Here is a 25,062-nt window from a genome sequence, read left to right as displayed (position 1 = left end):
ACATTGCAACACATGCCAATACGGCCGGGTTAACTTATAAAGTGCAATTTTAAATTTCCAGCTAAACTTCCGGTTGGAAACGTCTTTGGATGATGCATATGCGCGTGACGTCATGACGGCAACGGAAGTATTCGTACCCAATGTGTCACCATACAAACTGCTCTGTTTTCATCGAACAATTCCACAGTATTCTGGACATCTGTGTTGGTGAATCTTTTGCAATTTGTTTAATGAACAATGGAGATTGCAAAGAAGAAAGTTGTAGGTGGGATCGGTGTATTAGCGGCTGGCTGTAGCAACACAACAAGGACTACTTACTTGGATAGCAGACGCGCTAGCCGATGCTAGCCGCCAACGCATCTGTGATCGGGTGAAGTCCTTCGTCGCGCCGTCGATCGCTGGAACGCAGGTGAGCACGGGTGTTGATGAGCAGATGAGGGCTGGCTGGCGTAGGTGGACCGCTAATGTTTTTATCATAGCTCTGTGAGGTCCGGTTGCTAAGTTAGCTTCAGCGTCGTTAGCAACAGCATTGTTAAGCTTTGCCAGGCTGAGAATTAATAACCGTGTAGTTACATGTCCATGGTTTAATAGTATTGTTGATCTTCTGTCTATCCTTCCAGTCAGGGATTTATTTATTTTGTTTCTATCTGCATTGGAGCCAGATGCTATCACGTTAGCTCAGTAGCTAAAGAGCTTCGCAGATGTATTGTCGTGGAGATAAAAGTCACTGTGAATGTCCATTTCACATTCTCGACTCTCATTTTCAAGAGGATATAGTATCCGAAGTGGTTTAAAATACAAATCCGTAATCCACAATAGAAAAAGGAGAGTGTGTGGAATCCAATGAGACCTTGTACCTAAGTTACGGTCAGAGCGAAAAAAGATACACCCTGCACTGCCTCTCGTTCTTCACTCTAACGTTCCTCATCCACAAATCTTTCATCCTCGCTCAAATTAATGGGGTAATCGTCGCTTTCTCGGTCCGAATCTCTCTCGCTCCATTGTAAACAACGGGGAATTGTGAGGAATACTAGCTCCTGTGACGTCACGCTACTTCCGGTATAGGCAAGGCTTTTTTTTTATCAGCGACCAAAAGTTGCGAACTTTATCGTTGTTGTTCTATACTAAATCCTTTCAGCAAAAATATGGCAATATCGCGAAATGATCAAGTATGACACATAGAATGGATCTGCTATCCCCGTTTAAATAAAAAAAAATCATTTCAGTAGGCCTTTAAATGACGTCGAGGCCTGTTTGGCTCAGAATTTTTTTTAAAGGTAAACTCTGAGAAAACTGAAGTTGTGCTGCTGGGCAACAGTGACCCTCTGCTTGCCTTGGACTTTCTTAAGTACATCCACCAGCCTTGGAGTCATTATAGACAATGGCTTTAAGCCAGGCAAACAAATCAGCGCTGTTGTTGAATCAAGTTTTTATCATCTTCGGCTTTTATCAAAGATGACATCTTTTTTCTTTCTTTTAAACAATTTGAACAGGTCATGCACGCTTTTATTTCATCACGTCTGGACTACTGTAATGCACTTCACCCTGGAACAAGTCAAAATGCACTTTCACGCTTAGAGTTAGTCCAGAACTTTTAACGGGAACCAATAAAAGGGAGCACATCACCCCGACTCTCGCTACCCTGCATCGGCTTCCTGTTCGTTTTAGGATTGATTTAGAAAATTCTACTATTTGTCTTTAAAGGTTTGAATGGACTGGCTCCAAAGTACACATTTGTGCTGCAGTTTGCGCGTTGAGGTCCGAGGGCCAGCTCCATCTTGTGGGGCCTAAAAGGGGAGACTCTGTTGTTGGCCCTAGACTATGGAATGTTCTGCTCTTTTCATTCATTCACCCCTATACAATATCCTACCCTAATACCCTACTGTGCAATATTACCCTTCGAGTGCAATACATCCGACACTGATTGTTATTACTCCGGTACTCTTGTCTTGTTCTGTATATTGTACAGTATTTTGTATATTGTACAGGATTGCTTATTATTTGTATTGGATAGTAGTCGGTTTATTTCATTTCTTATTATTTATTTTTATCCCATATTTGTTTCCACTATCGCACCTTAAATTGGAGTCCTTAATGCAAATATAATGACAATAAAGTCCATTCTATTCTACTCTATTCTATTCTCTTTCATGTCAGAATGGCCCCCACTGTTGAAGGTTTTAAGTCTCGTCTTTTAAAACCCACTTTTATTTTCTTGCTTTTAAATCGGCGTGTGTCTTTTATTGTTTTCTTCTATTTTATGGATTTGCCTGAATGCAGCTGGGATAGGCTCCAACCACTCTGCGACCCCGAAAGGGAGTCGCAGTAGTAAATGGATGGATTTTTGTAATCTTATTTAATGTAATTGTTTTTTACTTGTTTTATTTTTAATGCTTTTTATTGTTTCTTTTTATGTGCAGCACTCTGGAAACAGTCGTGTTGTTAATCACGCTAAAGGGGATTGAATTGGACTGAATTGAATCGAATTACTATCAAGAACCTCTGTACTTTCTACTTCTACTGGGGAAGTAGAAATGTTTCTATAATCATGAAATTATTGCTCATACAGAATTGTGAAAATATCTGTCCTGAACTTTACAAGATACACTTCTTCAGAAGCTGAAGAATGATCATGTCTTCCCCTCTTATACAAAAGTGACTCTTTACTGATGATGTCCGAACAATAATATGTGTCCCAAGAGCTGGTTTTCCCTTTCCCTTCCTCCCTTACTTATTTGCTCTGCTCTTGAAAGAAGAGGCGCTCGACTGATTGCTTTTGAAATCCCGCGTTTGTACGACATCATGAAGGCAAAACCTAATTCCTTGTTGACATGATACTACCTTTATCCCACCTATTTGTCAACTATCTGAGAGCTGCAAGTTTGATTATTTAGTTTTTCTTCAACAAATATGTTAACCTCGTATAATACTACTTATGGCTGCACGATTATGGCTAAAATAATTATCACGATTAGTTGTATCAATATTGAAATCACGATTATTAATCATAGTTATTCATTATGTTATTGTACTTTTTATTTTAAACAAACAATATGAACAAAAGACAAAGGGCTAACAAAAAATAAAAATGCTCATAAATTGCAAACGAGTGAAAAAACAAGATTATTCATACTACATGGAACACAATGTAAAGTGTCAGGTTCAAACACCGACGACATCTATTAAACAGAGAAGAAGCAAGGAATTAAACAGAGACAGAATTCAATTTAACTCAATGAGGAGAGCGCATAGACCTGTACCAGTGTTTCCCACACATTCATTTATTTGTAGCGGCCCGCCACGAAAGAATTACGTCCGCCACAAATTTTAAAAAATGTTTTTGTTTTTTTATTTTTTTATTTTTTTTGTCCTGTCCAGCTTCTCAGGCAAATCATATAGTGGATGTAGATGCCCATATAGGCTGTTCAGATTGACTTTACAAAAGAGAAGAAGAGAAGTGTAGGATACTTCTCTTGTTGCCTTATTTGTATTTGACCACTACTGTTTTCTGTTTATTTGTTACTGACTGTGGTAGGACACCTCTGCCTCTGTTTCACTTTATGTTGCTGGTAAATAATATGGTTGTAGTAGTAGGCTAAAGTTAAATTATTTAGTATGCACTAATTAAAGGGGCAGAGCTTTAAGAGACATTTTAGCTTTTATATTTTATAAGATATATTTTTTGTAAGAACCACAATTAATAAATATAGTTCAGTGAATAACTTATTGTTCAAATCTGTATATAAATATATACATAAAGTGTTGTAATTATATTGTAAAATGGATGGATGGATGGATGGATGGACGTTTAAAACAAAACTGTTATTATTAATTAGTAAGTATACATTTTTTTAGCCTTTTTAGAGAAAATTATATCATTGTAGTAAATTATGCAAATTACTCGATGATGTCATGGTGACCACGCCCATAGCCACGCCCCCACCGCCACAGGTATCTTGGCAGTTTATGGGAAACACTGTGTACCCTTGTACAGTGACGTCCCACGCTCTGACGAAAGGATTGCACGCCTCCTCTTCTATTTGGAATTTCCCTGATTACATTAACAACAGCTGTTTCTAAGGGGAGAGGCGGTCGTAAACAGCCGTTGCCCTCGGTCACAAAGCAGTTAAAAAAAAAGATGCGTCAGTTCCGGCTTCCTCTCCGCTTTGTAGATCTTGGGTCAAGACAAGAGCTTCCTGTGGATTACAATAGATCAAAGAAACCGACACCTTCATGTCGCTTCCCATCCTACACAGTGGAGTTTTACAAGCCTTTTGCTTGGTAAGATCAAAGACAGCTTTTGTCTGCACGCCGGGAACTCATGGAAAACCAAAGTTTTGTGATAACTTAGATACAATTATTCTGACATAAAGTTTATAGCAATTGTGGCGCACCACCACAGCAAAATAAAACCCGCCACACCCTAAAAATAGTTTTTTTTGTTTTACATAAAACACATTTTAGCAATATATTGTATGAATTGATATACTTTATAGGCCATAATAAGTTTGAAAAATATCTCAAATATAAAAATGTTCTTCAATGCTTTATTAAAAACAATTTGAATCGCGCTACAACTGGTCGCACACCTGATCAGGCTTGACATTCAACAAAAGTAAGAAAAGGAAATTGACAATAATGTCTGACTTAAGGCCGTGTGCGCCTTTGAACCGCCGTTTGGACATCTGTGAGTGTGCATGTTTCCCCGTGTGTGTGGGTTTGTGCAGTCAGTGATTGTTTTATTATGCTTGTGGTTTTAGCACTTTGCTATACTGCTGCATTATGCTTATGTGTTCCATTAAAGTTAAGTCTGTTTAGAACAAAACTTGTTGCTCATCCTCTTTATATTCAGGCTAAAAAATAATGTTCTGGATCATAATTCCTCTCAAAGTAATCATTGTTGTCTCTCACAAAGTATGCCATGAGTAGTAGGTTTGCTATTGTGGAAGGGAACCGTAGTTCCCACATGCACGTTACAGATCATATGATCGCTCATGCTTATTCTCCCACAAAAAGGCTCGGGAATCACTGATTTATATTATATTGATCATATCTTTTTACTCGCAAACCTTGTAAGTCTTTTGGTGCAATTACCATATTTTTCCGCCTATAAGGCACACTTAAAATCCTTTCATTTTCTCAAAACTCCACAGTGCGCCTTATAACACGGTGCGCCTAATGTACGGAATCATTTTGGTTGTACTTACGTGTAGACTAGGGATGATGTTTGATAAGAAATTATCGAGTTCGAGCCTATTATCGAATCCTCTTATCGAACCGATTCCTTATCGATTCTCTTATCGAGTCCAGATAAGTTGTTGTATATGGAAAAAAACACACAATATTTGGGTTAACAAAAGCTCACTTTTATTATATAATAAAAAAATAAAATCTAATAAATAAATAAATATTGACTGTTACCCACCTAGAAAAATAAAATAAAATAAATAAATATTGACTGTTGTTACCCAAAGTATATTAAGTGGGATTTTTCAGAGAAACAAATATATACAGTAACACAAAAACAACCTGTCTCTGTGATCACTATAGGTGTATAAATAATAATATAGTGTTAAATAAAATCAGTCCCTTGGGCACAAAACTGAAAATAATACAGCTCTCCAAAAAGTGCACTTCTGCTGCTATTGGAACATAACTGTTTGTTATGATGCTTTGACATTTTTGCACTTTATTTCTTTATTGAAAGAAAATTCTATGAAGAGAAAAGTTCTTTGCAAATGTGGTTACAATGCTAAAAAATGAAAAGTTAAAGCTAAAAAAAGAAATACACTTTATTGAGTTAACATTATTTCTTTATAGGGGGAAAAATGTTATGAGCTAGAGAATATAACAACTACACTACCCAGCATGCAACGGGAGTTACGAGCATGCGCGGTAGCCCCGAAAAGTGTTGCATGTTGCCACGCTGTGTGAAAGTAAACGTCAAGAACTCAGCCAACACGCCTCGTCTGCATTATTTATAATTAGACAGACAACACATCTACAGTGTGATTTTGTTTTGTTTACAATGAAAGAAAAACAAAAGTTAAAAAAGGGAGATATGTTGTATATATATGTATGTGCTGCAGTGTTGTATATATATGTATGTGCTGCAGTGTTGTATATATATGTATGTGCTGCGGTTGTTTTAAGAACGTTGCGACAGCTGCCGTAAAGGAGGTGCGTTGCTAGCCTGGTTGCTATGTTTCCGGTTGGTCGTAAAAGTGTTCGTCATGTGTTTTACCCTGCTAAAATCTCTCAGTAAAGTTATTCAATGGATTATAGCTTTTGTTTTGAACTTTATTACACCTTGGAGCGCTTTTTCCGGTGCATTTTTTTCCTGCTTTCCCTATCTGCGCCTAATGACTGAGCTACGTGACGTCATTTCTTGTGATGTCCCACAGAGCATATCTGGTCGGGACGGGATTCGAATAAAGAATCAACTCTTTTCCTTTACTATAGTGGTCTCGATAACGGGTACCGGTTCTCAAAAAGGGATTCGAGTCAGAGGACTCGGTTCTTTTCTTATCATACAACCGCGAAAACCGGTTTTGAGTATCATCCCTAGTGTAGACTGCAATATGACTCAAGTAAACAACACCAAAATGTTATATGTTCCATTGAAAATAAAGAACATTACACATGGCGCTCAAAAATCTATCAAAATGTTTTAGTAGGACTTTGGTGAGATATGAAGCCACACCGCTTGATGGATTGTACTGTGCTTCAACATAGGAGTATTATTATGGTGTGTGTATAAGGTAAGACATATTATCTGGTGTTTTGTTTTGCAATATTATGCAAAAGCAACTTTTCTTACCTTCTGGTACCTGCTGATCTGTATTTGGGATCTGCATAAGTCATGAAAATGTGCGCGCGTCCCCCTTTGTTGTCTGTGACACACCGTAGTCGATAAGCTTCTTCTTTTTCTCTATCTTCTTGTTATGGGACATTCATCCTCCACTGTTGCCATTTCTAATATAAAGTAGTGTAAAGTTCTTACTTATATCCGTCAGTAAACTCACCATGAAAGCACTAAAACATACTGGTGTAGTGAGTTTACATTATTCACCCAAGGAACTTTAGTTATTAGAGAGTTCCTGTCGGACGTTTTTTCACGGGACACTATTCCGCCGTTGATATTGCACTAGTGAGTAGGGTTGCAAAGGGGTGGAAAGTTTCAGGAAATTTACCACGGGAAGTTAAGCTCGAGAAGTTTGGAAATATTACCATTTTTTGATTATTTAAAGTTGGACACCGTCCATGGGAATTAATGGGAACATATGGGAATTAATAGGGAATTACAATAATGATATATTATTGGGCACTCGTCTATATGCTGCTGCATCTTTGTGGCATTTTTGACGTAGCTCTTTGCACAGTATTTGCAAATGTACACCGCCTTTCCGCCTACATTGGTTGGGGTGAAATGTCTCCAGAACAGAAGGCAGAGGAAACTACACCTTTCGATTTAGTATTTGCTAGTTGAACTTTACAGATCACAAAAAAGGTAAATTCGGATCGCAAACGTTGTTAGCATAAATGAATGGGATTTAACTTAGAGAAAATTAGCATCACGACTAACGGAGAAATATTTTCGGTTCATTATGGGACTGTGGCTAGCTAGAGATATTGGCCCCAAAATCATTGAACAAGTACAGGAACAGCTAGCTAGCTTGAGTGGAAGTCTGCTGGAGTAGTCATACAGTAACAAGCAATTACACCTCTATTAAACTTAAATACCATAGATCAAATATGTTTACCCCAGTAATATCATCAATACTTACCTGACTGGATGAAGTCCTTGGGCTCAAATACTAGTGTGGCCTCAATAGCACTGCTGTAGTGTGAAGCATGCTGGGAATTATCTGTGCATGTGATGGAAGAATGCACTGCACACGTGATGGAGGAATGCACAGTGCAGGGTTGAAATTCTACTGAATTTGCATTAAATCCGGTTGTTTTAGGTAATAATCATGCTGCAAGATCTAGCATGTTGCATCCAATGTTTATACCCATTAATTTCCCATTAATTCCCGTTAATTCCCATGAAAAGTTTCCAACTTTGAATATTCCCTGAATTTTGCAACCCTACTAGTGAGCCACGGATGAGGAGATGCTGCTCTGTTATTAATTGAAGTAAAGTCTGAATGTCATTAAAACAGTTAGCGTTTTCTTTTGACACTTCTTCCACTCCCGTCCTTGCACGCTACACCGCTACAACAAAGATGGTGGAGAAAAGATGCTGTCGAAGGTGAGGCACGTAAATAAGACCGCCCACCGAACGGCGCATCCTGAAGAGACTGTCAGAAAGTGACTTGAAGATGATGTGTAAAACATCATCTATGCAACATTTTGACCAAAGAACCACCATTACATGTTATGTGGACCACAAGGAAGTATTTTACATTTAGAAAAATAAAATATGACCCATTTAATGCGCCTTTTGTTTGAAAATTAGACCTGTCTAGACCCGCTCATCGGCAGTACGCCTTATAATCCGGTGCGCCCTATGGTCCGGAAAATACGGTAGTTTATATGGAACAAAATGCCTTTATTGTCATTGTAAATGTACAGTTGAATAGAAAACATTGTCCTTAAAGGCCTACTGAAATGAAATGTTTTTATTTAAACGGGAATAGCAGATCCATTCTATGTGTCATACTTGATCATTTTGCGATATTGCCATATATTTGCTGAAAGGATTTAGTATAGAACAACGTCGATAAAGTTCGCAACTTTTGGTCTCTGATAAAAAAAAAACCTCGCCCCTACCGGAAGTAGCGTGACGTTGTCAGTTGTTCACTCCCTCATATTTTCCTATTGTTTTCAACGCAGCTAGAGCGATTCGGACGATTACCCCATTAATTTGAGCGAGGATGAAAGATTCGTGGACGAGGAATGTTAGAGTGACGGACTAGAATGCAGTGAAATACATATTTTTTTTCGCTCTGACCGTAACTTAGGTACAAGCTGACTCATTGGATTCCACACTCTCTCCTTTTTCTATTGTGGATCACGGATTTGTATTTTAAACCACCTGGGATACTATATCCTCTTGAAAATGAGAGTCGAGAACGCGAAATGGACATTCAGTGCCTTTTATCTCCACGACAATACATCGGCGAAATGCTTTAGCTACGAGCTAACGTGATAGCATCGTGCTTTAACTGCATATAGAAACAAAAAAAATAAACCCCTGACTGGAAGGATAGATAGAAAATCAACAATACTATTAAACCGTAGACATGTAAATACACGGTTAATGCTTTCCAGGCTGGCGAAGGTTAACAATGCTGTGCTAACGACGCCATTGAAGCTAACTTAGCAACCGGACCGCACAGAGCTATGCTAAAAACATTAGCTCTCCACCTACGCCAGCCAGCCCTCATCTGCTCATCAACACCCGTGCTCACCTGCGTTCCAGCGATCGGCGGAAGGACGAAGGACTTCGCCCGATGCGTTTGGCGGCCCGGAGACGTAGGAAGTCAAGGTGAGGTCGGCGGCTAGCGCGGCTGCTCTTCAACAAAGTCCTTCTGGTTGTGTTGCTGTAGTCCGCTGCTAATACACTGATCCCACCTACAACTGTCTTCTTTGCAGCCTTCATTGTTCATTAAACAAATTGCAAAATATGTCCAGAATACTGTGGAATTATGAAATGAAAACAGAGCTTTTTGTATAGAATTGTACGTGGTACCATAACTTCCGTTAAACTGACTTCGTCACGCGCATACGTCATCATACCGCGACGTTTCAGCCGGATATTTCCCGGGAAATTTTAAATGTCACTTTATAAGTTAACCCGGCCGTATTGGCATGTGTTGCAATGTTAAGATTTCATCATTGATATATAAACTATCAGACTGCGTGGTCGGTAGTAGTGGCTTTCAGTAGGCCTTTAAAGTGCAGTAAAAACACTAAAAAATAACAGTAAAAAAAACCTCTTAAAAGAATCAAAGTTTTAACTTAACTTTAATTAAATGCGCTATTAGGGAGCGCAATCCCAAAATTCAAACTGTTCATGACAAACAGGATAAATAAATAAGTAAATAAATAAAAAATAGTGGCCCAAATTGTCCCCCTTCCTGTCTGGCTGTAATTACCAGGCCAATTATTATTGAGTACTAATTTATTGCCTTGCTGCAAGCGATGTGTTAAATAAACCCAGCGGAGTAAATAATGAGAGGAGGAGATTGATTGTGTGAACACACTGCTGCAGTTATCAGATGGTGACATAGTACACACTCTCTGCCCACTGGGGAGGAGTGAGCTGCATGTGTGGCTATTCATATTATCGCTCTCTTTTTTTGGACAAAACTAGAAATGTAGTTTTTGATTTCTATGGCCATGTATTGTGCGCATGCGGTTTCATTTTTTTGTAGGCTGAGACACGTCTAAAGGCTAAGCAGTATGAATAATGATGCCAGGTATTCCAACAGAGAAGTGATCTAATAGCATGTGTGCTTCCGTTGGCCTGTGTGTGTGGAGTCTTGCCCGGCTGCATCTTATCTACCCGAGAAGACTCACAAGACCCCCGGAGGGACAGCAGGGGAGTCGTATGATTCGCTCTCATTTTCCTCTCTTGGCTGCAAATTAAATCCGCACTCGCGCAGCGGCATGCAGATAGCGCGAGGAAGTGTGTTTGCTTTAATTCAAACTTGCTCCCTTGTAACTCAAGCCCTGCCAAGCGTAAACTCCAACTTGGATACTGAATTGACACATGAACTAATTAATTGCGCATCATTTGGACTGTGACCGCGGATCCACCGTTTTAAAGATTGTTTATAATACACAAGCGATCAGATCAGATTCGGTGTTTAGGAGCCCTGATAATGATGATGAATCCTCCTTTCACTATCTCGGTGGTTTTCTCTACATAGTGCTTTTATTTAAATAATAAAGGCTGGCATTCCTGTGTAGTGGATATATATAATAGTTAAGGAATACGTTTCATGTCCCTTTCCGTTATGCGGCTGTTTGTTTTTCCAAAAACTAGAAATGATGTTTTCAACTTTTTATTTGAACCGTTTTAAGTGTTAACTTTTTATAGATTTGAATTCGCTTTGTTGCACAATCACTATGGGTTGCAAATGCTAAGGTCTGCATTGATAATCTATAACAATTGTCTGACTCTTCGGCTCAATATGCACTTGTAATTTAGCCAGAGCAACTTTTAGGGGGATTTACGATTGAATCGACCAGCTTTTTCCCAGCCTTTCTAGTTATTGCAGTAGGACATTTGTCTTAAGTATATAGTAGGGGGTCCTCAGGTTGCGATCAAGTTCATCTCCCTAGACCAGATGACTTCAACAGGAGGTCTGTGACCCCCAGGAAGTCTGCAAAGGTATTGCAGTTGGGTTGTGAAAGTTAGGTTGATTAGACTATATTTAAAACAAATATACAGTATATATTCCCTGAGCAATTTTTTCCATAAATGTAAATGTCCTAAAATACACATTAACTTTGATATATTACACTGTAGAGTAGTTTACAAACAGCAGTGGCACACTGACCTCATACTCACTGTACAGTTTAAAATAACATCTTGAAGAAATGATTATAATATTGTGTCAATGTCATACTTGCCAACCTTGAGACCTCCAATATTGGGTGGGGGTTGGGGGCGTGGTTATTTACAGCTAGAATTCACCAACTTGAGTATTTCATATATATATATATATATATATATATATATATATATATATATATATATATATATATATATATATATATATATATATATATATATATATATATATATATATATATATATATATATATATATATATATATATATATATATATATATATGTGTATGTATGTATGTATGTATGTATGTATGTATGAAATACTTGACTTTCAGTGAATTCTAGCTATATATATATATATATATATATATATATATATATATATATATATATATATATATATATATATATATATATATATATATATATATTTATTTATTTATTTATTTTATTTACTTAGAAAAAAAAAATACTTGAATTTCAGTGTTCCGTTGGCTATCCATTAGATGGCAGTATTGTCCTGTTTAACTTCTCCGTTCATTGGGCAGGCAAGCTGTTTATATTGTGGGAAAGCGGACGTGAGAACAGGCTGTCCCCACTCAGTCTCAGGTCCGCATTGAGCTGGAGGGGGCGTGGCCTCCAGCTCCGGCTGAATACCGGGAGTTTGTCGGGAGAAAATCTCTGCCGGGAGGTTGTCGGGAGAGGCGCTGAATACCGGGATTCTCCCGCTAAAAACGGGAGGGTTGGCAAGTATGGTCAATGTTAACATTTAAAAGAGCTAGCCATTAGCGCTCTAATTAAATGCTACAAATTAGCATTTCTTTCTATGCCACATCAATGTGGAATGCGCTCCCAACAGGTATAAAAGAAAGGGCATCTCTATCCTCCTTCAAAACCGCACCAAAAGTTCACCTCCAGGCAGTTACAACCCTAAACTAACACCCTCCCCGGATTGCTAATAATCAAATGTAAACAATCAAGTGCAGATACTTTTTCTTATGCCTTCTGATCTCTCTCTCTCTCTCTCTCTCTCTCTCTCTCTCTCTCTCTCTCTCTCTATGTCCACTACTTGCTGTCCTTATCCTACCCCACACCCCACACCCCACCCCTGATTGTAAATCATGTAAATAATTCAATGTGATTATCTTGTGTGATGACTGTATTATGATGATAGTATATACAGTATCTGATAGTATATATCTGTATCATGAATCAATTTAAGTGGACCCCGACTAGTTGAAAAACTTATTCGGGTGTTACCATTTAGTGGTCAATTGTACGGAATATGTACTTCACTGTGCAACCTACTAATAAAAGTCTCAATCAATCAATCAAAAAAGCATACCAGTTGCCAGCTATCATTAGTGTGCCAGTTGTCTGCCAGCGATTAGCCTATCAGTTGTTAGATAGCGACTAGGACGCCACTTGTCTTCTACCGATTAGCGCGTCAGTCGCCAGTTAGTGATCATCACACTAAGGGCCTGATTTACTAAGATCCAAATACCTTACGCTAAACAGTGTGTGCAATCTATAAAATAGCGTGTACTATTAGTGGGCGTGTTGCGTATGATCTACTAAGACTGCGCGTGCAATTGAAAAATGGCGCCAACCGCTTTTTTTAATTAAACCACGGAGACACTCTCATTCATGCTGTCATGCTCCTACCTGTGTGTTTTGCTATGTTTTCAAACATGCAGGAGTCATGTACCACTTTTTGTGGGCATTTTAGAAGCAGTCGTGCAGTGCATCTACATTGACACCATTTTTTTTTTTACCGCTAAAGCTGCAAGGTAGGTTGTAGATTAACTACGATCAAAGTATTGGACAGGACGTCGGAAATGTGTAAATAAAGTTACCTTACATAAGAAAAAAATGGGCATACAAAACGATCCTTTTATCTGGTTATCATCTGTCGTTCATTCATTCACCCGTAGGTGAAAAATCGATGGATGGATGGATGGATGAATGGATGGATGAATGAATATATATGTATGTATGTATTTTTAAAAATAAATAAACACATTGTTAGAAAACCCACTATTTTGCATGTTTTGTGTTTCTCATATCACTGATAGTGCTTTTATCTTAGTATTTTATTTGTTGTAATAGCTAAGCTTTATTGTTTTAAATATTGCTTTGTACTCAAGCACTTTAAAGGCCTACTGAAAGCCACTACTAGCGACCACGCAGTCTGATAGTTTATATATCAATGATGAAATCTTAACATTGCAACACATGCCAATACGGCCGGGTTAACTTATGAAGTGCCATTTTAAATTTCCCGGGGAACTTCCGGTTGAAAACGTCTTATGTATGATGACGTATGCGCGTGACGTCAAGGGTTGAAACGGAAGTATTCGGACACATTGTATCTCAATACAAACAGCTCTGTTTTCATCGCAAAATTCCACAGTATTCTGGACATCTGTGTTGGTGAATCTTTTGCAATTTGTTTAATGAACAATGGAGACCGCAAAGAAGAAAGCTGTAGGTGGGATCGGTGTATTAGCGGCTGGCTGCAGCAACACAACCAGGAGGACTTTGAGGATAGCAGACGCGCTATCCGACGCTAGCCGCCGACCGCAGATGAGGGCTGGCGTAGGTGTAGCGCTAATGTTTTTATCATAGCTCTGACGAGGTCCCGTAGCTAAGTTAGCTTCAATGGCGTCGTTAGCAACAGCATTGCTAGGCTTCGACAGGCGGCACAGCATTAACCGTGTAGTTACAGGTCCAGTGTTTGATTCGGTGTCTCCTGATAGTAGTATTGTTGATCATCTGTCTATCCTTCCAGTCAGGGGCTTATTTATTTTGTTTCTATCTGCATTTAAGCACGATGCTATCACGTTAGCTCCGTAGCTAAAGTGCTTCACCGATGTCTTGTCGTGGAGATAAAAGGCACTGAATGTCCATTTCGCGTTCTCGACTCTCATTTTCAAGAGGATATAGTATCCGAGGTGGTTTAAAATACAAATCCGTGATCCACAATAGAAAAAGGAGACAGTGTGGAATCCAATGAGCCAGCTTGTACCTAAGTTACGGTCAGAGTGAAAAAAGATACGTCCTGCACTACACTTTAGTCCTTCACTCTCACGTTCCTCATCCACAAATCTTTCATCTTCGCTCAAATTAATGGGGTAATCGTCGCTTTCTCGGTCCGAATCGCTCTCGCTGCTGGTGTAAACAATGGGGAAATGTGAGGAGCCTTTCAACCTGCGACGTCACGCTACTTCCGGTACAGGCAAGGCTTTTTTTTTTATCAGCGACCAAAAGTTGCGAACTTTATCGTCGATGTTCTCTACTAAATCCTTTCAGCAAAAATATGGCAATATCGCAAAATGATCAAGTATGACACATAGAATGGATCTGCTATCACCGTTTAAATACAAAAATTTCATTTCAGTAGGCCTTTAAGATTTATTTAAATAAAATGTGTGTAAAAATATATATATATATATTATCATTATCTACTACTTTTAGCAGGCATTTTGGTGTCCTAAAAACACATACAAAACATCTTGGTCTCGTATTCCTCTGAGTATAGAAGAATCACTCTGTTTTAAGAGAGCACAGTACGTTCAGTGTGCACAATTGAATATCTCAGTTGCACAGACAGTAATGTGTTTGTATAAGTCTAGATTGGTGTATGTCGTTTCTTAACGAGAAAGATATTAGTGGCTCTTGTTTTCATGTTGGCATTTAAGCTGGCGCCAGTCAGTTTGTGAATTTAGCCAAGTACAGTTATCAATCACAGTTTTTTGATACTATTAATTTAAAGCGGTGATACTAATTATCAGGGTGTTTTACCGCAGTTGTCATTAATACCGTTTACATCCCTAGTAACTACTATACATATATAGTGTGGTGTTGGGGTCTGTGGGACACGTTTCATTTTGTATTAAAAGAAAAATTATACAATTAATTAATTTTTCAAACTGAGACTAACTGACTTTGGATCATTTTCTGTGAAGAACATATATCAGAATACATATTTAATAACCACACGCCATACACCTCCCTACACATTTATATTACATATAAGATGTCTGGGTCCACTGGACCCGAGGCTAATAGAAGTGTGGAAATTGATGTTCTGTGTACCACACACACACACACACACAGCAGGCCTAGACAGGAGGAGGACAGAGTGTAGGCACACAGAACATCAGCGGGTCAAATGTGCGAGAAAATGAGAGCAGACAGTGTTGACAAACAATGTTGCAACTTTGTGTGGGAACCGCAGGTGCAGAAACACAAAAGAAGAATCCCTGTGGGATGCAGAAACTGGCAGAGAAATTTTCCGTGCAACGTTCATATTGTTGTTACTCAGCCAGCGTTTGTGGGTCTGATGGACCCGTTGCATTTTGTGGCTTTTAATGCCTCACAATCAAACACTTTTATGTTCAAATACTGAACAGATGTTTATTGGGATGAGGTAAACATCTGTTCAGTATTTTATTGTCTGCTGCCATTAAAAAGCCACAAAATGCAACGGGTCCATCAGACCAACAAAACACTGTCTGAGTAACAACAATATGAACATTACACATGGGTTAAATATGTAGTTGTTTTAATGTGAACAGTAATATGTACAGTAATGATTCAACTCAATACTTTTAAAATCAGCCTCTGTTATAATTATCCACAAAAGGAAGTTGTAAGATCTGGGACGTTTTTTTTCTGCATTTGAGATGTACAAATGCAAGTAGTGAGGAAAATCTCATAAATACAAATATTTATTGTGCCTTTTTGGCAGCAGACAATTTGACTTCACACAGTGGGAGAATCAGCAGCGTTTCTTTGTTTTTTTTTATGGCCGCCTCCCAATAATCACAGCAGTGAGCCACAATGCACAATACAAGGATCATTTCTGAGGTGGCGTCATAAGCATTTTGTTTTCTCTTTTTCCTAGCGACTCAAAGTACTTCAGCGTCACATTTTGTTCCCAAACTTTTTGCTTCATAGTTTGTGGCCGTGGGACTTTGGGGTTTTGTTCTAGCTGAGTTATTACAGCTCCTGTAGACCTGACCAATTCACCGTGCAGCCTCCATGTTGTTTAATCCACTTGTGTGTGTGTGTGTGTGTGTGTGTTTCGTGCAGGTTCAGGAGCTGCAGAAGAAAGAGTTACAGCTGAAAGCACTGGATGCTTTCTACAAGGAGCAGGTGGCGCTACTTGAGAAGAAGGTACAAACACACAAACATGCATGAGAGCACTAAAGTTCCAGTGGATTTAAAAAGATAACACCGGCATTGAAAATAGAATCAGCAACTGTTGTTTCTGATAATGTGAGTGAAATATCAGAGATTTTAGCAAGCACGGCGCTCTGCAGGGGCGCATACTTATTTGCTTTTACCGAGGGAAAATACAGGTGTGTTGAAGGTTAAAGGCCTACTGAAAGCCACTACTACCGACCACGCAGTCTGATAGTTTATATATCAATGATGAAATCTTAACATTGCAACACATGCCAATACGGCCGGGTTAACTTATAAAGTGACATTTAAAATTTCTCTGGAAATATCCGGCTGAAACGTCGCGGTATGATGACGTATGCGCGAGACGAAGTCAGTTTAACGGAAGTTATGGTACCCCGTAGAATCCTATACAAAAAGCTCTGTTTTCATTTCATAATTCCACAGTATTCTGGACATCTTTTGCAATTTGTTTAATGAACAATGAAGGCTGCAAAGAAGACAGTTGTAGGTGGGATCGGTGTATTAGCAGCGGACTACAGCAACACAACCAGGAGGACTTTGTTGGAGCGCTAGCCGCGCTAGCCGCGGACCTCACCTTGACTTCCTACGTCTCCGGGCCGCCAAACGCATCGGGTGAAGTCCTTCGTCCTTCTGCCGATCGCTGGAACGCAGGTGAGCACGGGTGTTGATGAGCAAATGAGGGCTGGCTGGCGTAGGTGGAGAGCTAATGTTTTTAGTATAGCTCTGTGCGGTCCGGTTGCTAAGTTAGCTTCAATGGCGTCGTTAGCACAGCATTGTTAACCTTCGCCAGCCTGGAAAGCATTAACCGTGTATTTACATGTCCACGGTTTAATAGTATTGTTGATTTTCTATCTATCCTTCCAGTCAGGGGTTTATTTCTTTTGTTTCTATATGCAGTTAAAGCAAGATGCTATCACGTTAGCTCGTAGCTAAAGCATTTCGCCGATGTATTGTCGTGGAGATAAAAGGCACTGAATGTCCATTTGGCGTTCTCGACTCTCATTTTCAAGAGGATATAGTATCCCAGGTGGTGTAAAATACAAATCTGTGATCCACAATAGAAAAAGGAGAGAGTGTGGAATCCAATGAGCCAGCTTGTACCTAAGTTACGGTCAGAGCGAAAAAAGATACGTCCATCACTGCCTCTCAAGTCCTTCACTGTAACGTTCCTCATCTACGAATCTTTCATCCTCGCTCAAATTAATGGGGTAATCGTCACTTTCTCGGTCCGAATCTCTCTCGCTCCATTGTAAACAACGGGGAATTGTGAGGAATACTAGCTCCTGTGACGTCACGCTACTTCCGGTACAGGCAAGGCTTTTTTTTTATCAGCGAGCAAAAGTTGCGAACTTTATCGTCGATTTTCTCTACTAAATCCTTTCAGCAAAAATATGGCAATATCACGAAATGATCAAGTATGACACATAGAATGGATCTGCTATTCCCGTTTAAATAAAAAAAAATCATTTCAGTAGGCCTTTAAGACGCATTTTGCATGGACTTTCTTCCGGTAAGCTTTTTTTGAAATCCAACTTTTCAGAAGAAGAGAAGGACCTTTTTGGCACACACTCCAAGTGTCAGATGCCAGACTATTTGCGAGAGTCTCATTAGCAAAAGGTTTGGTTTACAGAGGCCCGAGAAGTCTGGCAGGCGGGCATATGGGCGGCACAAGCTGTGTTTGCTGTAGGGCCTCGGATGTTTGTTGATAGACCTCTCAGCAGGCGCCGGTGTGAAGGACAGAAAGACGGGGGAGACGGCGAGCGCGTCTGCATTTTGCATGAATATTGTATAATCAGGTGCGCTGCGTGCATACTGTACAAATGTGTGTGTTTCTGTCTGTGTATGCAGGGCTCATGGTGTTTGCTTTACTGTGCCCCAGAGCCACAAAACGCCGTTGTTTAAGTCTCTTTGACTGTGCCAAATGTTCTCACTGCACCAGTTTACTTTTCTTCTCTTTCTTGAGTTTACTTTGCTCATATTATCTTAAACAATGCATTAACGTGTTTGGGATGCCTGAGGAATTCATAAATATTAAAGCTTGAATAGGATTGGAAACTGAAGCATTTTTTTCTGTAAAAAAAAAAAAAGAAGCTATTACCGTAGTTTTCCGACTATAAGGCGCACTTAAAAGCCTTTAATTTTCTCAAAAATTGACAGTGCGCATTATAACCCGATGCAATGTGTGTGTAATGATAAGTAGAGATGTCCGATATATGCGTTAAAATGTAATATCGAAAATTATCGGTATCGGTTTTTTATTATCGGTATCGGGTTTTTTTTGGGGTTTTTTTTTTAAATGTATTTATTTTTATTAAATCAACATAAAAAACACAAGATACACTTACAATTAGTGCACCAACCCAAAAAACCTCCCTCCCCCATTTACACTCATTCACACAAAAGGGTTGTTTCTTTCTGTTATTAATATTCTGGTTCCTACATTATATATCAATATATATCAATACAGTCTGCAAGGGATACAGTCCGTAAGCACACATGATTGTGCGTGCTGCTGCTCCACTAATAGTACTAACCTTTAACAGTTAATTTTACTAATTTTCATTCATTACTAGTTTCTATGTAACTGTTTTTATATTGTTGTACTTTCTTTTTTATTCAAGAAAATGTTTTTAATTTATTTATCTTATTTTACTAATTTTTTTAAAAAGGACCTTATCTTCACCATACCTGGTTGTCCAAATTAGGCATAATAATGTGTTAATTCCACGACTGTATATATCGGTTGATATCTGTATCGGTTGATATCGGTATCGGTAATTAAAGAGTTGGACAATATCGGAATATCGGATATCGGCAAAAAGCCATTATCGGACATCCCTAATGATAAGTGTCAGGTGCAAACACTGATGACATCTATTAAACAGAGAAGAAGCAAGGAATTAAACAGAGACAGAATTCAATTTAGCTCATTGAGGAGAAACGTCTTGGCTGTACTCTTTGAACAGTGGGCGGTATGGCATAGTGGGTAGAGCGGCCGTGCCAGAAACCAGGTTCGCTCCCCGCCTCTTGACATCCACAATCGCTGCCGTTGTGTCCTTGGGCAGGACACTTCACCCTTGCCCCCGGTGCCGCTCACACTGGTGAATGAATGATGAATGAATGATAGGTGGTGGTAGGAGGGGCCGTAGGCGTAAACTGGCAGCCTCGCTTCCGTCAGTCTACCCCAGGGCAGCTGTGGCTACAAATGTAGCTTACCACCACCAGGTGTGAATGAATGATGGGTTCCCACTTCTCTGTGAGCGCTATGAATATCTAATAGAGATGCGCGGTTTGCGGACACAACCACGGACTCCGCGTATAATCCGCGGGTCGGGCGGGTGCATGACGAAAAAAATTGATTTTAAATAGATTCGGGCGGGTGGCGGTTGAACCAATTCAGAAAAAAAAATACATAGCGTATTTTTCGGACTATAAGTCGCAGTTTTTTTCATAGTTTGGCCATGGGTGCGACGTATACTCTGGAACGATTTATGTGTGAAATTATTAGCACATTATTGTAAAATATCAAATAATATTATTTATCTCATTCGCGTCAGCGACGAAGCAAATGGCAGCCATCGTCACTCACACGCCAACCAATAAGAATTTGGCGGGGGCGGGTCATGGCAGAGATGCATTGTGGGTTTTGGAATGCTAACTGCTATACGCTACTGCCGGAGCTATTAAAATGGACCACATCAACTTATAAAAACTGAGAAAGACTGAACTAAAATGGCACCGAAAAGGAAATCATATACTGCAGATTACAAGCTGGACGTAGTGAAATATGCAGCAGAAAACAGCGATCGAGCAGCCATCGTCACTCACACGCCAACCAATAAGAATTCGGCGGGGGCGGGTCATGGCAGAGATGCATTGATTGTGGGTTTTGGAATGCTAACTGCTCAGTCTACTTTCTGCCTTGCATCGTCTGTATTAGATATATAACAACGGGTGGGTGGCGGGCGGTTGTGGTTTTGATAAAATGTTAGTTCGGGTGGATGGCGGGTGGATGACGACTTTTGTGATGCGGTTGCGGATGAAATAATTGCCTATCCGCGCATCTCTAGTATCTAATAATAGAAAAGCGCGATATAAAAACTAATCCATTATTATTATTATTATTATTAGTCTTTGACCACGCTTTGACGAAAGGTTGCACGCATCCTCTTTTATTTGGACTTTCCCTGATTGCATGGCAACAGCTGTTTCTAAGGGGAGAGGGTCGTAAACAGCCGTTGCCCTCGGTCACAAAACAGTTCAAAGATGCCTTGAGCTTGCGTCAGGTCCTGTTTCCTCTCCGCTTTGTAGATCTCGGGTCAAGACAAAATCTTCCTGTGGATTACAATAGATCCAATAAACCGACACCTTCAGGTCGCTACCCATCCTACACAGTGGAGTTTTACAAGCCTTTTGATTGGTAAGATCAAAGACAGCTTTTGTGTGCTCGCCGGGAACTCATGGAAACACAAAGTTTTGTGATAACTTAGATACAATTATTCTGACAATAAGTGTGACCAGTAGATGGCAGTCACACATAAGAGATACGTGTAGACTGCAGGATGACGCCAATTAACAACACCACAACGTTAAATGTTCCATTGAGAATATAGAACGTTACACACGGCGCTCAAAAATCTGTCAAAATGTTTTAGTACAACTTTGGTAAGCTATGAAGCTTAATGGATTGTCAACGTACGAGTATTATTATGGTGTGTGTACAAGGACCTCATTATGGCACCTATTAGCAGACATGTTATCTGCCGTTTTATAACAGTTGTAATTTCCGACTGGTAACTCGGAAATTCCGACTTCCCAGTACGAATGGAACGTACCATAAATTCGGGACTTTTCAAAACTTAAAATGTGACACAAGCAATAAATTGAGAGATTTAACCTCGTTCATCTTCCCCCGCCCTTCCCCCCCACACATTTCTACAGATGAATCAAATAATCATTATTGTCGAAATGCCAATGACAAAAACAATCAACTAGACAAACGGGTTATAATAAACTGCGATGATTGCCACTGCAATAAGTGGAACCCTGATAAACTGACTCAGTCTCCCACAAAAGAGAGTACGCCCCTCACATTTCAGCAACCACTTTATTATAGTATATTTTCTCAATGGACAATATTATAGAATATAAAGGAGTCAGTGTACAGCTTATTTACAAGTATTAATAACCACTGAAAATGAGTCCACACTCAGCCAGTATTGTGTAAATAATGGCAACACAAGTGAGTATGCTGCGACTATCCACACTGCTTGTCTTTTTCGACGTTCCTCAAGAGGTTTTCTTCCCATTTTTGCTGCCTTCCTTGTTTTTTTCCCCCTCACCCGTTAACCGTTTATTGGTTAAATATTTGTTGAAGATGCTTGAAATGTGCAGGCTTAAGCTAGAGGGATCATCATGGGAGAGGCTCTAGATTAGAAGTGTTTTTTTTTTGTTTGTTTTTTACCACAAGAACATTGCTTTAGTCAAATGCTTTCTGAAAAAAAAATCCTCTTCAAATGTAAGAAAATACTTGCAGCCTTAAATGAAATGTGACTTCACTTTTATTCATGAGATTTTACCGCAAAGAACACATGTGGCAAGCATACATTTATGAAAAGAATGTCGATTGTGAAAGGCTGGCGCATACTTTGACCAAAAGGGACAGATGCAATGCAAATGCAGTGCCTGGACACGTCGTACACAGAGAGGATCCAAATCTAAAAACATATTAACAAAAAGAAAACCTTGGGCTGTCACATGATTATTTTTCTAATCAGATTAATCCATACTTGCCAACCCTCCCGTTTTTAGCGGGAGACTCCCGGTCGGTATTCAGCGCCTCTCCCGATAACCTCCCGGCAGAAATTTTCTCCCGACAAACTCCCGGTATTCAGCCGGAGCTGGAGGCCACGCCCCCTCCAGCTCAATGCGGACCTGAGTGGGGACAGCCTGTTCTCACGTCCGCTTTCCCACAATATAAACAGCTTGCCTGCCCAATGACGTCATAACATCTACGGCTTTTAGAGAGTAGAGTGCACAACTGCGCACACAACAAGGAGACGAAGCAGAAGAACGAGGAAGTTACAGACATGGCGACGCCGTCGACGAGCAAGATGAAGAAATACGCTTGCAAGTTCCAAAACGAATGGAAACAAGAATTTCAGTTCATCCAGGACAGTTCGAAGGGGAAGGGGTATGTTGCCTGTACATTTTGTAGAACAGACTTCTCCATTGAACACGGTGGCCGAAATGATATACTCATTCATGAACAGAGAAGTTAAACAGGACAATGGCGCCATCTACTGGATAGCCTCCAGAACACTGAAATTCAAGTATTTATTTTATTTATATGTATAATAAAATAAATATATATATATATATATATATATATATATATATATATATATATATATATATATATATATATATATATATATATATATATATATATATATGAAATACTTGAGTTGGTGAATTCTAGCTGTAAATATGCTCTCCTCTTAACCACGCCCCAAACCACGACCCCCCCCCCCCCACCTCCCGATATCGGAGGTCTCAAGGTTGGCAAGTATGGATTAATCACATTTCATGATTTGGATTAATCATGATTAGGGATAGCCGATAAATGCTTTAAAATGTAAAATTATCGGTATCTGTTTCAAAATGATCGGTATCGGTTTCAAAAAGTAAAATGTATGACTTTTTAAAACGCCGCTGTGTACACGGACGTAGGGAGAAGTACAGAGCGCCAATAGACCTTGAAGGCACTGCCTTTGCGTGCCGGCCCAATCACATAATATCTACGGCTTTCGACACACACACACAAGTGAATGCAAACCATACTTGATCAACAGCCATACAGGTCACACTGAGGGTGACCGTATAAACAAGTTTAACACTGTTGCAAATATGCGCCACACTGTGAACCCACAGCAAACAAGAACGACAAACACATTTCGGGAGAACATCCGCACCGTAACACAACATAAACACAACACAACAAATACCCAGAACCCCTTGCAGCACTAACTCTTCCGGGACGCTACAATATGCACCCCCCGCGTCCCCGCGTCCCCCTACCCAAAACCCAAAATTAAAATAATTTTCTGATATAAGTGATTTTGCCCCCTTACAATGACAATAACAAAAAAACATGTTTTTCATGATCTATGTGCAAGTATTGTATGTCTGGCTGCGGGTCCTGCCTTTAAAAGAAATGTTACCCCTTTCAGAGATTACATTTAGTTCCTGTCACTTTCTGTCTGTAAAATACATCTTTTTATTAGCACTTATGAAATCTAGTGACAATATTTCATGAATAATATCCTTAGATTAACATTCTTAATAAATGTCAGTAAAATAAGCACACATCTGATTGTGGAGTCAGTATTACAACCTGGCATTTACACATTGTGTGGCGTTGGGGTTGTCCGACTTTTTTTGTGGCCATAAACGCAACACTGGCTAAGTGCCATGAGTGCGTGTGTTGGTGCAGGTGAGCGAGCAAGCGGCTTCTGTTGAAACGACGGATGACAACGTTGGTTTAAGCCTGGCAGAAAATTACCAGTTTTTATAGATACAAGCATTGGCGTTGTTAGGCCTATTTTAGGGGGGCTCAAGCCCCCCTAAAATGTTCTTAAGCCCCCCTAAATAATTTGGTGTTAAAAAAAAAAAAAATTCTTTTTTTTTTTTTTTTTTTTACAAATACATGCCGACATATTCATTATAAAGTGGCCCGAATATGAGTTTAAATAAATAATAATATAACCTGTCATTATTCACTCAGTTTCCCCTCACTTCATAGCGTAAGATAGAGAGCCCCTTTAGTGCGTCGGTATCCAATCCATTCCACTTGTTCATATAGAAAATGCCCACATCACTCAAAATCCAGTCCGCATTTTCTCTGCGACCTTGCTTGCGGTCCTGCAGGTGTACGAAGCACATTAGCACACAGCACTGCAGAACAAGAACCTTGTGTCTGCAATTGTAAATAATTTAGTTTTGAAGTTTTGTGTTTCTTGTACAATCTTTATACAGTTAAAATAATGAAAAAAAAACATCATTAAATATATTTGTTTTATTGTATTGTTACATTAATAGCTGTTGTATTATTATAGTATGGCTTGTTAAACATTTCATAGGATTTTCAGAGGGTGGAAAAACCAAGACATTTAATATAAAATGTAAAATGAATAAATAAAGAAAAAGAAAAAAAATGGTTAAAAGCCATCATCCCGGGGAGCATTTCATTTCGTTCAGTGCATTTTTTTTACCGTCCCCGGGACGACGGGACTACGTTAATCTCAAGCCCTGGAAGTTA

The 25,062-nt window shown here is 39.4% G+C and overlaps 1 protein-coding gene across 3 annotated transcripts in view; it reads left to right on the top strand.

Annotated features, from left to right (window-relative positions):
• Window positions 1-25,062, top strand: part of chchd6a (coiled-coil-helix-coiled-coil-helix domain containing 6a) — a 120,407-nt gene that overhangs the window by 42,698 nt on the left and 52,647 nt on the right. For all 3 annotated transcript variants that reach the window (XM_062052343.1, XM_062052346.1, XM_062052344.1), the window contains exon 5: window positions 16,626-16,709. In XM_062052343.1, coding sequence (XP_061908327.1) covers window positions 16,626-16,709 — 84 coding nt within the window. The remainder of the gene's footprint in view (window positions 1-16,625; window positions 16,710-25,062) is intronic.

This window comes from Entelurus aequoreus, linkage group LG07 (genome assembly GCF_033978785.1).
Source record: "Entelurus aequoreus isolate RoL-2023_Sb linkage group LG07, RoL_Eaeq_v1.1, whole genome shotgun sequence".
Classification (NCBI taxonomy): domain Eukaryota; kingdom Metazoa; phylum Chordata; class Actinopteri; order Syngnathiformes; family Syngnathidae; genus Entelurus; species Entelurus aequoreus.
Note: the sequence above shows the minus strand (reverse complement) of the source record. Positions and strands in the feature narration are given on the sequence as shown.